This window comes from Berghia stephanieae, chromosome 2 (assembly GCF_034508935.2).
Source record: "Berghia stephanieae isolate SIO BIC M18660-M18661 chromosome 2, UCSD_Bste_1.3, whole genome shotgun sequence".
NCBI classification, from domain to species: Eukaryota; Metazoa; Mollusca; class Gastropoda; order Nudibranchia; family Aeolidiidae; genus Berghia; species Berghia stephanieae.
The window spans coordinates 81,367,781-81,383,089 of record NC_088361.1 but is presented as its reverse complement, the minus strand read 5'-3'; the positions used below and the strand labels follow the sequence as shown (position 1 = coordinate 81,383,089).

At 39.3% G+C, this 15,309-nt stretch overlaps 2 protein-coding genes across 2 annotated transcripts in view; both read left to right on the top strand.

The window, feature by feature from the left end:
• Positions 1 to 14,760, top strand: part of LOC144965640 (organic cation transporter protein-like) — a 28,764-nt gene extending 14,004 nt beyond the window's left edge. Inside the window, exons 10-11 of the mRNA XM_078901193.1 lie at positions 12,448 to 12,611; positions 14,542 to 14,760. Coding sequence (XP_078757319.1) covers positions 12,448 to 12,611; positions 14,542 to 14,617 — 240 coding nt within the window. The 3' untranslated portion in view covers positions 14,618 to 14,760. The remainder of the gene's footprint in view (positions 1 to 12,447; positions 12,612 to 14,541) is intronic.
• On the top strand, positions 1,037 to 5,496 carry LOC144965639 (uncharacterized). Its single transcript, XM_078901192.1, has 2 exons — positions 1,037 to 1,397; positions 1,767 to 5,496. Exon 2 carries the CDS (start codon positions 2,028 to 2,030, stop codon positions 4,851 to 4,853), a length of 2,826 nt encoding a protein of 941 aa, XP_078757318.1. The 5' UTR covers positions 1,037 to 1,397; positions 1,767 to 2,027; the 3' UTR covers positions 4,854 to 5,496.
• Positions 14,761 to 15,309: the final 549 nt, after the last annotated feature.

Below are 15,309 nucleotides of genomic sequence, written 5' to 3'. Positions count from 1 at the left end.
GACGTCACGGTGACCAATGTAATGTCTTGTCAAAATGACGTCGAGGGCGTGTTGGGAAAAAGAAGATAGTCACGATGACGTCGTAGGCGTGCTACATCATGGTTTTTTAAATGCCTTGTTTTAGAGAGTGAAGACTTCAGTCCCAGTAATTCCAATAACGCTTTTTTTTTATGATCCTCTAATTTCCTGGTTGTTATTGTGGATTCTTCTTATCTGGTCATTTAAATTATGACTATTTTCTCCCTGACGTCATTCTGACCAAATTAAGATTTTGTCACAGTGACGTCGATAGTCAAGGTTTTTTTCTGAAGATGAATTCTCTTTTAGATATTAACAATTATTCCTTTTTCACTTTTGATGCTGGGATAGTCATCTCCTGTTATATTTTTAGTCACGCATGTCTGTTAAGCAGTAATTGTTCTCCGACATCCTGATGACCAAAATACTTTTTTTCATTTGTGATGTTCTGCACTACATTTTTAAAAAAATAAAACTCAATGTTGTCCAGAGTAAGTTCAGTATTAAAAGAAAAAACCTCCCATCCTCAACCCAGGTCTTGTGATATTTCAGTGATTTTAATGTTACTGATGATTTGCCATATCCGTGTGACATAATGATAGAGTAGGTTTGTCATAAGATGTCATGGTTTATTTAATTTCTTTTAGTGTTCTGGCCCACTACGAAATTGTAATTTTTGTTGTTCAGTTTTTTGTTTTAATGATTTTCTTCCAAAGCTCCTTTTTGGTTGATTTAATTGGGCTGTAAATTGTGATTAGAGTTAGAGGTCCTATTTGATACCATTTAGTTTACGTAGACAGACAAGAATTTGAAATATTTTGACTGTCCATTGCTTTTTATCGAATGAAAATGAAGCTGGTCAATACGGTCGAAAAGGGCATGAAGTTGGGCCCCATACATCTTTGTGTTAGAACAACTCTGTATTTAAATGACTTTGCAAACTAGTTTTGTTTTAGAGTTTGTGTTGTCAATTTTCGAAAGAAACATGTTTTTTTAAGACTGAGCAGGGATGTTTTCAGATTACATCATATGAAAATTGTGAGTTTAGGCTCGTCTATTTCTGTTTTTTTTTTTTTTAATGTTTAGGAAGTTTCGTATGAGTGATCATAATTATGAACAATTTTGTCATATTTTACAGAGCGTCCCAAAAGAGAGTGTCGTCGACGACTGGAGTTTGATATTCCACAACCTGCTCCAACTCTCACTGCTGCTGAGAGGAAGAAACAGTCAAACCATCGCTACAGGGAGCAGTTGAAGGCGGATCATAAGGAACATAAAGAGGCTGATAAGTTGTGGCATCGTCACTATCGCCAGTCGTTGCCGGAGGACAAGAAGGCAATTCAAAGGGAAGCCACAAGAATCCGCAATATTGCATATCGGTTAGTGTTATTTCATTCTCTTCATCACAATGATCTTAGAATGGGGTGTGCATAGCAGTTTATGAGCGCATGCTTGATATTGTTTACGGTTATATGTCCCCATAGTTTTTGGCATTATTCATTGATCAATATTCATCTACTATAATGGATGTAACTATGGTAGTGTTAGCAAAAGTCAAGTCTCATACTGCGACCCACTATTTTTCAGTGGTTGGAAAATTTTCAAATTTATAATTAGATCCCTGCTTCCTTTCATTGGTGCTGAAATGACCTAAATGTGTTACAAGCGCTGTTAAAACCCTTAATGCAAACAAAAACAATACTCAATTCATGCCGTTATTCAGCAATTTCCATCTTTCTCATTTTCAGTGCTCGGTGTAAGGAGAAAATGCAGATCACAGGCCCCAAACGAAATACGAGGCTGGATGAGAAAAAGCTCGAGGAGAGGAGGGAAAGGAACAAACTGAGTCAACGGAAGCGGCGTGCGAATATGTCCTCACAAAAAATGCAGAGGGAACGAGAAGCCAGTCTCTCCTACTATCATGAACACAAACCTGCAGGAAAGAAATTGCAGACATCATGCTCACATAATACATCTGCAGATATATCACGCTTACTTATCGACGCATCATGTCCTCAACCTTCCATCAACGCAGCAAATCTTCAACCTTCCATCAACGCATCAAATCCTCAACCTTCCATCAACGCATCAAATCCTCAACCTTCCATCAACGCATCAAATCCTCAACCTTCCATCAACGCATCAAATCCTCAACCTTCCATCAACGCATCAAATCCTCAACCTTCCATCAACGCATCAAATCCTCAACCACCCATCAACGCATCATGTCCTCAACCACCCATCGACGTATCATGTCCTCAACCACCCATCGACGTATCATGTCCTCAACCACCCATCGACGTATCATCCTGTCCCCAACCACCCATCGGCGCATCGCACTCAACTGCAGACACGGGTCAACAGTATTCAGACTGAGAAAGCGTCTGGCCAAAGGTGGTCGACTTTTTGTGAACTTAAAAAGCCTAGTTAGGTCCGTTCACAAGAAGGACAAGGATGCTCTACTGGATGTTGGGATTGTGTATCAGTCCCCATCAAAGCAAAAGTCAACACAAAAGTGGCCTTCCCCGCTTAGTCGGAAACGTGATATGCATTCATGCATTGTAAAGAGACTGTTGGCAGGTCTCCCCACGGAAGGCCTCTACCAGAGGAAAGGGAAATGTGCCTCTCTAGTACAAGGGTACTACCTGGAGAGGTCCAACTTTTTACCTGGGAAAATGGGTGTGGCAAGGAAACTTCAAGTTAGGAAAGTGCTTGACAAAAGCATTGCAAGCCTTTATTCTGATTTTGTTGCTGCAAATGGATGCCTCGTATCAAGGTCATCATTTTTTAGGCTAAGGCCTAAGAATGTTTTATCTTATTTGAAAATCCCTTTGCGGCAATGCCTCAGCGAGATTTGCCTGAACCCGATGTTAAAGGCAAAAGTCTTGAACACTGTCATTGACAGGGGCTCCAAAGTAGTTTCATTGTCAGCCTTGATTGGTTTGACAGTATGTGGTGATGGTAGGGAATGTGTGAGTCGGGAATGTGAGTCTTGTGGTACAGATGGGTTGGATGACATTGTGAGTACGGTGAAGGATGTGAATGTGCATGTGTCTTGGCGAAAGTGGGAAAGAGTGCAGCGAAAGTCTGGAATGAGAATGGATCTTGTGAGAAAAGAAGGAACTATTAATCAGCTTGTTTCCGAGCTCAAATCTGAGCTCTTCCATTTGGCCATGCATGATTTTGTCCACAGGTGGCAAACTAACCAATTCTCCTCCCTCATCCGTGATATACCCAGTGGGTGGGCTGTTGCTGTTCTTGACTTTTCAGAGAACTACTTGTGTGTTCAGCAGGATCAGCCTCAGTCTGCTTACTTTGGGTATTCACAGGTGACTGTTCACCCCTGTGTTATTTACCACACCTGTTCATGTGGTTCACGCATCATGGACAACTGGGTCTTTGTCAGTGATGTCTTGCAGCACAGTGCTGATATGGTGCATTGCATTATGCAGCATATTCTTAGATATTTGGAATCCCTGTCTCTTTCTAGAGTTGTCGTATTTAGTGATGGTTGCTCATCACAGTATAAATCCCGTGTTCCATTTTCATACCTGCAGTCCTATCACTCTTCATCTGTTTCCGTTCAACGGTCTTTCTTTGGGTCAAGGCATGGCAAGAACCCATGTGATGCTCTTGGTGGGGTTTTGAAGCGAGCTGCAAAAAATGCTGTCAAAGCAGGTAAGGTCACCATTCAATCTGCTGAAGATCTTCATGCTTTTGCTTGTGAGAGGCTTTCCGTCCATCCTCCCGTCTCTGATGGAATTTGTGTCCATATGCGCAGGAGCTTTTCCCTCATTCTTCCCTCTGACATTTCTGTCGATAGTATCATCCGTCCAACTCAGTGTCTACCTGGTACTCGTCAGGTTCATGATATTCTCAGTACATCTGATGGTTTGCTCTTGAGAAATCTATCTTGTTTCTGTCCGCCTTGTGTCTCTGGTAACTTCTTGGCTTGTCAAAACTCCAACCATGTTGATCCATGGCGTCATACTCGTCGGTTCGTGCAGGTGAAGGATGTCCTCAGTCATTCCGTGAGCACTTCTGGGCCAAATGTTGACTCGTCTGCTTCACCTGATGTGTGTGACAACTTGCCTGTTTCTGTGGAAAGGTCACGTGAGTCTTTTTTCTTAGAGGTCCTTGGCATATTCTCCAATTGTCATTCTTACAATGAGCTTCGTTCTGTTGTAAGTCGGGTTTCATCCTCTTTCGTGAATTTTCCACTTCCTGAATTTATGTTCCATACAGTGAGCAGTGTTAGTGGTTCGGTGGATTCTTTTGCCTCAGAACGTTTCTGTTCAATGGGTATTCAATATTTGGTACCCGTTGAAACTGTTGGAGATGGTAACTGCGTGCCTAGATCCTTTAGTTACCATTGTTTCGGCACTCAGGACCATCATGTTGAGATAAGGTGTCGGATAGTCCAGGAGCTGGTTTCAAATGCTATGGACTATTTGTGCCTAGATCAGGATGAGTTGTCTTTTCTTATTTCCCACTCTGATACTACTTTGTCTGATAGTCCAGAGTCTGTCTTTCAGCAGGAAACTCTCAGTGTCTGTAAGTCATCAGTTTTTATGGGCATGTGGCAAGTGATGGCTGCTGCCAATGCTTTGAATGTCGATGTGCTCTCTGTTTACCCATTGTTGGGTCCACTGAGCTATCAGAAGTTTAACAATAAGACCTGCCGAGCTAGGGAAACTCGTACTTCACATGCTTTCTCCATTTTCTGGTGCTCCACTCCTCAGCATGAAGCGGCTATGCCACTCGAGTACTGGACTGCTAATCATGTGGTTCCTCTGATGCCAATCGAAGAACCAGTCTTTGTGGATCTTGATTGAATTTCTTATGTATAACATATGATTTGTAGACATTTAAATGTATTCTTCTTAGTGGGATCTTGTGCTAGTGTCTGGGTGAGACTTTTAGGTGATCTCTAAGTACACTGGTAGGGTGCTCTTGGAATCTGCACCCTATGTCTTATTTTTTCCTCAGGTCCTTTTAATTGTACATCTAGAATGTTTTTACTGTCCCAATTTTCTTCCTTTTACTGGCGCTGATGTGACCTGATGTGTTGCAAGTGCGGTAAAATCCTTGAAAACAAACACAATTCTTAATGCAGTGTCATTTATGCTGATATTTTTTATTATTTATATGAAATGCGTTCTGATTTCATTTTATTTCACCTTGTCCAGGCTTGCTTGCTTATTGTTACTGGAATTTCTTCTGGCTGGCTTGATATCTTGAATATTGATAATTCTTTTTAAAAGTTACATTTGCCAGGCGGCACTACTAAAGTTATAGTTCAGTCTGTTTTATTGTGGATATTATAATATCTACAAGCATTCTGAGTTTTGTATTCCAGCCTTTTATTCCTAGAGCTTCTTTTAGTTTGTTTCAGGATTACAAATCATTAATTCGTAACTTGCTATTCGTACATTCCTCAAATCTACCATTACGTACCAGCTATCACTGATATTGTAGCATGGTTGCTTTTATAATTATTGTTGCATTGCAATTACAACCTTTTGTAAAAATGCACATGTTTTGTTGTCACTCGTGGGTTGATTTGATTATTATTCCAATGCTATTCAGATGTATATTTTGCCTTTCTATGTTCATATGTTTAATAAAGGTTGTTTCTAACTGATCATGATTTTTGATTTTTTAAAGGAGGGCACACACTATGTTTTAAATTGTTCAAACTCTACCAAGGCCCATTTGTGATGGACTTTCACTCCCTCTCCCTGTGACAAGGGATTGTCCCAGTTGGGTGGGGGGGGGGGGGGGCAGATATCTCTCAACTAGTTCTAGTTCTGATAACTCTACCAATCCTGCATCTTCCTTTTCTTTTTGTGCTTATTTGAACAAAAGGAATATGTGTTGTGAGCGTCAACAAACCCTTAGCCTGAACTGATTGGTTGTCTCTACCATTTTTGTGTCATCATGACGTCAGAGACCACATGCATATTCTCAAAATTTGTCTCATTTCCTAGTCTAATCCAGTCAGACGTACTATTGCCTATTTATTTGGTTCATTTTGGAGGATTATTAGTGATTATTGCCATCACTACCGTGAAAGTGATGCTGACTAAAACTTAAACAGTTTGTATTGTCTCCGACGTCATGATGACAATGTTCCATTGCTCAAACTAATTAGCTCTTTCAAAGGATGTCATAATATTGTTATCTCCAAAAAGAAACTTGCAAACTGTAACCTATAACACAACAATTTTACAATTCATTAGAACAGGTGGGGTGGTATAAACTTTAATTTGTGTCATCCATGACGTCAGAGATTTTTGACATGGGGCTATTTACCAGCTCATGTACTGGAAATAGTGAGAGTTACTATCTTTTTCTACACAAATCCATGCCAAGGTATGCATTACCTTCCCTCAAGACACACTTTTTAGTTACTTAGAGTACATTGAATTTTTTGAACGTAAGCAACACTTTGGCATTGACCTTTTGAGAATGACTCATATGTTTAGTTGATACATTTCTAAGAGTGACACAGTTCTGGATCACAATCAAAACTTTCAATAATTTCAACAACAAAAGTTTTAAGATCAGAAAACAGTGGAAAGATCTGCCAAAATTGTCAACTGAAAGAAGTGACGAGGTCCTGGATCGCTGTCAATTTTTTTTCCAAAATTTTAACTGAATGAATTGATATAACGAAACGAAAATTATATCAAGATCTATCCACTTGCTGATTTGATAAGTATTTAATGGAATCATACAAGTGCTTTGGATTGTTTTACTATGAAGAGGAAATCTGTATAATCAGCAAGGAGATTGTCTTTAGATCATGAGAGAGATCTTGACCTGAAGCCAACAGATTAAGAAAGGATTTTTCTAGATTTTTTTTTGCCTTTTATATCACAACTTGTATCATTCATTTCTAACAGGTATAGTAATAAAACAAAACAAGTTCTGAATCTTGGAAATGGAAAACTCATTCTGCTGAACAAACCAAATAAAAAGAAAGGCCCTTTAGAAAATTTGCGACCAATCGTTTTATTATCCACACCAAGAAAAGTTTTAAGCATAGCCACGCACAGCAGAATTAGAGAAAAGTAGTAGTAGTAAGCGGGATTCAGTCATAGTCGATGAGTATAGCTGCTCTCTCCATCCGAATTATCCCTGAAGAACTTAGAAATATTGCAGTGCCGTCCATACTAAAATCACAACAAGATCTTGACCGTCTCAAAACTCTGGCCCAGGACCGTGACCAATGGAAACAATTCACAGCATGGATGGAGAGAGCAGCTAGACTCATTGACTGTGACTGAATCACACAATTCTCAGAAAGCGCCATTCAGACTTACTACTACTACTACTACTACTACTACTACTACTACTACTACTACTACTACTACTACTCATACTACTATTGTAACAAATTCTTTTGAGAAATCTTTGATCAATGATTGTTGAAAAAAATAAAAAAGCAGCTCCATGCCTTAGGAGCCAACTGAAAGAAATATCTCAATAAATTACTTCTGGCTTTTTTCAAGTGAAGACCTGATAGCTCAGTTGGTAGAGCACTCGCTTCACAGGCAAAGGGACTGAGATTGATCCTGGGTGGTGGAGCTTGTTTTTTCTGACACCCCACACCCCTGTTCACCCAGCAGTGATTGGGTAGATGGATCAGTTAGATCTTGTGAAAAGATGTAGCGATAGACTATGTCCTATCAAAAGAGTAGCAAGCAGCTGCTGCTGTCCGTTTAATACTATAGAAACTGTACTATACTGGGATTCCATGGACCTAATGGCTCTGAAGGATAACTTTTTTTTTCTTTAGGGCAATCAATAAAATAAAATAATGGAGTTGAATGCCACACAATTCAATATTTATCATCATGACATTTTTTTTTGACACATGAGGGCTTTTTTAAAAATTAAAAAGTAATCAGTTTTTTATAACCAGAATATTTTATAACTAGACACAAGATTTAACAAAAGTAATTTATTTTATTTTCTTCTGCATTAGTAGTTACTTTTGATTATCCTACCTTAGTTTTTATTGTGTAAGATAGCTTTAGTGGATGTTACTGCATTTTGAATACAGTGCAACCCCTGGATAAGGACATCACACAGGACCAGAAAATCGAGTTGTTATTCCAGAGTTTTCAAAATGCTGGGAAAGGAGGGGTGTGTGAGACCCATGATAATAATGATGCGATGTCTGGGCCAGTACCTGTGATGAGACTTGTCCCAATCACGTCAGAATGTGTATTTTTCCTGTTGTCAATAGTTTTACCAGATATGCTTTCACTTTCTGATGTGTATTTTCATTATTTTGATCCTGCGGCTATGTGGTCAAGTGGTATGACACTGGCTTTCGAATTGGAAGGTCCTAAGTTCGAGCCTCACTAGGCGCATAGTTGAGTCCTCGGAAAAGGCTCTTCACTGACATTCTCTCACCATACTTGGGTAAAATATGAGTACCTGGCCGTTAACAGTGTTGTCTCTGTCAGGAAAAAATTGTAGTATTGCCTAACAGGCGTCAAGTCTCGTTCTACATGTTATGTGTTGCAGTTGGTCAGGCACCCCCTGTAAAGCGCTTTGAACATATTGTAACTTTATTCAGTTGACAAAATTACTTTTAGGGTAACAACTGCAAAATAACAATAAATAACAAAATGTTACTAAAGCTCGCAACACAACATATTAACAATGTATAACACTACATAGCTCCCGCCAGAGCTTTTGTTCATTTGTCATAAATCCAGCCGATCAGGGGGTTTGGATAATCGTCCCCTTTCAGTGCGTTTGGATTCGGTCTGCAACGTTTCCTCATCAGGAAAGATCATACGTTTCTCCTGGTTGGTTGCACCCGTTTTACTCTCTCCCGTGTTCTGTGCTTTCTTTGGTCTTCCCGTTCGTGGTGGTTCATATACCTGAACAGGTTGATCAATGTCACAGTGTGCAGGTTTTAGTCTGTCGATTGAGACTGAGTCTTCTTTGTTTCCTACTTGTAGTTTGAAAACTTTGTCACCGGTTTCTAGAACTCTATACGGTCCTGTGTACGGAGCCTGGAGTGGTCTTCGATGTCCATCATGACGTATGAACACGTATTTAGCTTTGCTGATGTCCCGTGGTACGAAGCTTGTTGCTTTTTATGCGTGGACGGAGGAACTGGACGAAGTTGACCCACTTTCTCACGGAGGTTTTTCAACATTTCAGGAGTATTGGTGTTGGGATCCGGACCAGGAACAAAGTCTCCAGGTACTGTAATAGGTGCCCCATATACGAGTTCTGCCGACGAGGTATCGAGGTCTTCTTTTGGGGCAGTACGTATACCTAACATCACCCAGGGAAGTTGATCAATCCAGTTTGGTCCATCTAGTTTCGCTCGAACGGCTTCCTTCATGCGGCGGTGGAAACGTTCAACCAATCCATTTGCTTGGGGATGGTAAGCTGTTGTTTGTTTGATTTGATGTCTGCGGGTGGGACAACACAGTTGCTTGGGCCAAGGCTTCTTTTGTTGACTTGAAAGCGTGTTGTAGGGTATTTGTCCATTGAAGGGGTGCAGATTTTTTTGTTTGACCGGCCAATGCCTTGTAAAGTGGTTGCATTAGTTGAGCTGCTGCTGGCACGAAACGGTGGTAGAAATTGACCATGCCAACAAATTCCTGTAGGCCTGATGTTGTTGTAGGGGTGGGGAATGAGCGAATTGCCTCCACTTTCGCTGGAAGAGGAGTTGCTCCGTGACAACTGATCCTGTGTCCAAGGAAATAAATCTCTTTCACCCCGAAAATGCACTTGTCTGAATTCACCACTAATCCATATTTCTCTAGCCTATCAAAAAGGGCATTCAAGTGTTTTTTGTGTTCTTCTGCATTTTTGCTAGCTATGAGGATGTCATCAAGGTAAACAAATGTGAAGTCCAAACCCTGACAAACTGTGTCCATCAGTCTCTGGAAAGTCTGTGCAGCGTTTTTTAACCCAAAGGGCATCCGGAGGAATTCATAGAGGCCAAATGGGGTTATGATTGCTGTCTTGGGGATGTCCTGCTCGTGGACTGGGATCTGATGGTAACCGCGAATGAGGTCGACTTTTGAGAAGATTTTGCAACCTGATAGTCTTGCTGAGAGGTCTTGTATGTGAGGAATCGGGTAGCGATCTGGAGTAGTAGAACCGTTTAACCTGCGGTAGTCTCCACATGGTCTCCAACCTCCGTTGGGTTTAGGTGCCACATGTAGAGGCGATGCCCACGGACTGTTGGAACGACGTACGATTCCTAGAGCCTCCATGTTGTCAAACTCCGATTTTGCTACTGCTAGTTTGTCTGGTGCCAGACGGCGTGCTTTTGAGTGTACCGGAGGGCCCGTTGTGGTTATATGGTGTTCCACAGAATGCTTTGTTGTGGGACATGAAAACGTGGGCGAAGTGAGTGCTGGCCGTGTAGATAACAGCTGAGTGAACTGATTCTCATCGTCAGTTGTGATGATTGAGATGTGTGGGGCTGTATGCTGTGAAGTCATGAGTGAGACTGAAGCATAGGTGCCGCTGTGCATTAGGCGATTGCCCTTCAGATCGACGAGTAGTGAATGAGCCCGAAGGAAATCTGCCCCCAAAATTGGTCTGTTGACGGCTGCCAGTGTAAATGTCCATTCATACTGGTGTGATCCTATGTGTAAGGACAGTTTACGTTGTCCATATGATTTGATGAGTGTACCATTGGCGGCTGCTAACGGGAACCCGTGTTGTCCGCGGCGAAGGTCGTTTGTTGAAGCCGGTAACACACTGATCTCAGCTCCTGTATCGATCAGAAAGTTGCGGCCAGATTGTTTATCATATGCAAACAGAAGGTTGTCCTTGGAGCCGGCCACCATATTGCTTATAGGTGGCAGGCTGTCCAGTTTTCCTAAAATTTGCAAGGAGTGGTGCATTTTGTAGACTGTTTGCCGAATTTTTGGTGGTACCAACACAAATCTGGGTCGGGTGTCTTACTGTGTTGATGGCGTGGTCCATCTCGTTTGTTGTGTTTGCCTCCTTTCATTGTTACATTAATGGTAGCTCCGGTGGACATAAAGTGTTTGTCTGCCGCTTTGGCCAGGTCCCGGAGGGTCGGATAATCCTGTTGAGTTACCAAGGATTGGACTTCTGCTGGTAGTTGGCGTAGAAAAACTTCCTAAAAAAGGAATCCTGGTTCTTGTCCTGGAGGGACTATGGCAAGCATTTTGTCCAATAGTTCGCTTGGTTTGGAATCACCCAGACCACCAATGTCTAAGATGCGAGATGCGGCTTCTCTTTCAGAAAGTTTGTAATTGTCTATGAGTCTTTGTTTGAGGGTTTCATATTTGTTAGTGCTTGATGGGTTGGTCAGGATGTCGAGAACTCTGGTGGCAGTGTCTTGGTCGAGGGATGCTGTGACATAACTGTATTTAGTTACGTCAGCTGTGATTCCTTTAATTGTGAATTGTGCCTCGGCCTGAACGAACCAAATTTGAGCTCTTTGGGGCCAAAAGGTTGGTAGTTTGATGGACACTGCGTTGGCTTCATGGGTATCCTGATTGCTTGGCATGTTGAAGGAAGGGTGTGTTCAATCCTGACGTCGGGGTCACCACTGTAACTTTATTCAGTTGACAAAATTACTTTTAGGGTAACAACTGCAAAATAACAATAGATAACAAAATGTTACTAAAGCTCGCAACACAACATATTAACAATGTATAACACTACAATATTTAGTGGATATTGCGCTATATAAAGCTCAATTTATTCATTTATTATCGTAAACAGTGTTCGAACGCCATTTTCCCTCTGTCGGTTATTCAGGATTGGGACTGACTTTTATTTTATTAAAAGGCATTCATTTAATAATACTAATAATGCAACAACATATCGTGATTCTTGATTCCCTCTTGACTTGTCAGAGAGGTTGTCAGCAATCTGTAATGACACTGTCTTTAACGCTGAAGCTGCCAGTTGGCCAGAGGTCCTGATGGTCAATTTCAATTTTAAAAGTGACCAAATAGAACCTCACTTAGCCTAACACTACAAACATTTTGACCCCTCTAGGTTCTGATAAACAAAATTCGACTAGACTAGGAAAAAACCTCATTAAAAAAAAGGATAAATTTTTTAAATTGATAACTAAAATAAATAATTGATTAATAAGCATCAACTACCGATTATTGCTATATCGATGTCACTAAAAAGGGGCTTAACTAAAATGTATGTTGCTATTTGGGGTTTTTATAACCAATAATCGGCTATATAGCAACAACAACAAAATTGGGACCGGTGGTCAATATCGCCATCTTGGGTTGTCGTTATCCAGAGGTTGCACTGTATTGTTAGTTTGTAACAGGATGTCACATTTCATTTTTGTGTCATGTTCCCATAACTCATATTTTTAGTCTAGTTATGATCCAAAATAAGGTATGATATCACTTAATTTCTACATCTGAATTTCAGGGTAAACTCTTTGATGAGAGGAGCAGCAAGGCTTTTCCAGTGACTGTTTTTGGTACTCTCAGTTTGGTGGCTGGAATTTTTTCCTTGCTTCTACCAGAGACAAGAAACAAACAACTTCCTGAAACTGTTGCAGAGGCGGGACAGTTTGAACTGCATGAGGAATTGTAAGAATGTTAGGAATGGTTTTGAAGTGTAACATGTAAAGTTGTACTGCCTTTTACTATTTTGAAATGCTACTCTATGAGTCAATGAGGTTAGTTCACGGCTGTGATGCTGTCATGTGGACTGAAATGTAACATGTAAAGTTGTGCTGCGATCACATGACTGAACTGTAACATGTATAATTGTACTGCCTTTTAACATTTTGTGATTCTAATCCATGAGGTTAGTTCGCAGCTGTGATGCTGTCACATGACTGAAACGTAACATGTAAAGTTGCACTGCCTTTAAGCATTGTGAGATGCTATTCTATTTATGAGTCAGTGAGGTTAGTTCATGGCTGTGATGAGGTCATTTGACATCCATGTTGTTGTTTATTGATGGTTGTGTGCTGCACAGATTGTATGACTGACTGTGTAGTATATACAGTGGCCGGTCCACTTAATTCCACGACAACCACTTTGATTTTGAATTATAATTAGATTTATAATCACATCTTTTCAAGGGTGGGGGGAGGTAAAATTTAAATGTAGTATTAGCTTTTTCCGAATATTAACGACAAATTGATGTCATTTTTATGGTTCAAATGAAAAAAAGTGTCCACTTTCCGATCAAGGACATGCTGTTACCTTAACATTTATCAAACCAGTGATGAAAGAGAATAAGAACTGTGTCCATTGTGAGTGTGTGTATGTTTGTGTGTGTGTATGTGTGTGTGTGTGTGAAGGTGAGAGAGAGTGGGGAGAGGAGAAGGAGAGAAAGAAAGGGAAGAGTGTAAAAGAGACAGAGAGAGAGGGGGGGGGGGGGGGGGGTTAAGTAAGAAAAAGTGAGTTACAACTGCATGTAGTCCTGTTTTACGGCCCACAATGCAATGCAATATTATTCATTTTGCTTGCATTCCAAAACAATGTTTTTCTCCATTCATATAAGTCTGATATTTGAACACAACTTTGTGGAGTTTATAATAAATAATAACAAAAAGGATAATTAGTAATGGTAAGAATAAAAATGTTATTAATAATAATAATACAACTAATGATAATGATTATAGTAATAACTATTATAAAGTTTTATCACAAAGCCCGTTAAAAAAGAGTGTTTTTGAAGTATATGACAATCATTTGTAATATTCATTTTATGTACTACATCGTTTTAAAAAATATTCAAGTGAACAGAGTGTGGACTTTATTTTAGTTAATATACCTCGTTAACGTCGAATCCATCTGTAAATGTGAAAATTTTCATGAAGAATCATCCAATAATTTATTATTATCAGGAGATTAAAAGAATTCAGGACATTCTTCACATAAAAATTTTTTTTTTTTAAATGAAGAAAATAAGTTCACACATTTGCGTTTATTTAGCAGATTTTCAACAAGTGCAAGTTCACTCTCACTGCTTTATATTAGGAGGCTGTATTAAATGCGTATCCCGAAGAAGTCCTGTGATGTTGTTGCTCTCTGTTGTCAAGCGTTGTGGACTAACCTCATTGTTAATTAATTTTACCCACTAATTCCTTTTTTAAGCACTGTATATATATAAACAACACTAGGAATTATGATTGATGTGATAAACTTTATTTATGAAGTTATTATTAATAAATTTTACCTGGTAATTTCTTTTATAAACATCAGATACACAAGAGGATTTATGATTGATGTGATAATTTTTTATCTATGAAGTTATCATTAATAAATTTTACCCGGTATTTCCTTTTATATACAAAAGATTTTATGATTGACGCAAGAAACCACAACATGCTATTTACTCTAGACTCTAGATCACAATAAGCCGGTCGACTGATTTCCATTTTCGTGATATCTTGTTTTACTAAATTCAAGCTGCCATATTATCTCTCATTTTTGGACAATGCAAATTTATCTATGAAGTTATTGTTGATTAATTTTACCTGGTATTTCCTTTTATAAAAAATAGATATACAAAAGGATTGATGATTGATGTGAGAAACCACATGATGTCACTTTATCACGATTACCTTAAGCAAGATTGACTGATGTCCTATTTTCTTGATATTTTTAACAAATTTGTATTTATTGCTGTACAGATATGATATTAGTGTCAATATTTTGTACATATTAAACCGGATGAGGTTTAGATCATCTTTATTTTCAAAATTGGTGTGTATTTATTTCTGTAAGCTTGTATATGTAGAATGTTTGTGTTGGAGATAAAAAATTTGGATATAAATTTTAACATATGTATAGTGAGTCACTGTTTAGTATGTTATCTTATGCTCTTGAAAAAAAGACAAGAGATATTTTATGGGCAATAGCTGCATTCTATTGTCGTTTGTAGAGAGAACTGAGATGTAGTTTCACTTTCCTCGATCTAGGGTTGGTTGTTTGTTTGCCTGTTGTTGTTTTTTGTGAACAAATATTTTAATTGCTATAGAGGACTGGACATCTAAACAAGTCTCCAGTCAGTAAAACAGCAAATAAAACTCAGTTAATCGGTACTTTTGTTATAATGCATTATTTTTTCAACTTACTTGTTATCATATTCATTTTATGCAAGGTGAGGCAATATTCTTGGCAATTTATGCTTGTTTTCTGTGCATACGGAGTGATTGAATTTTTTATATAAAAAGAATCGTTCATCACTGGGTGGGGTTCCTGACCTCCCATAGTGCGCAGGGAGGGACTTACTGTCTCTTCTATCCCCCTATATCTGTTTTCCAACTTG

Bases quoted from the DNA above. Each gene is read 5' to 3' on its own strand.
- LOC144965639 (XM_078901192.1), top strand. From the start codon at position 2,028: ATGTCCTCAACCTTCCATCAACGCAGCAAATCTTCAACCTTCCATCAA.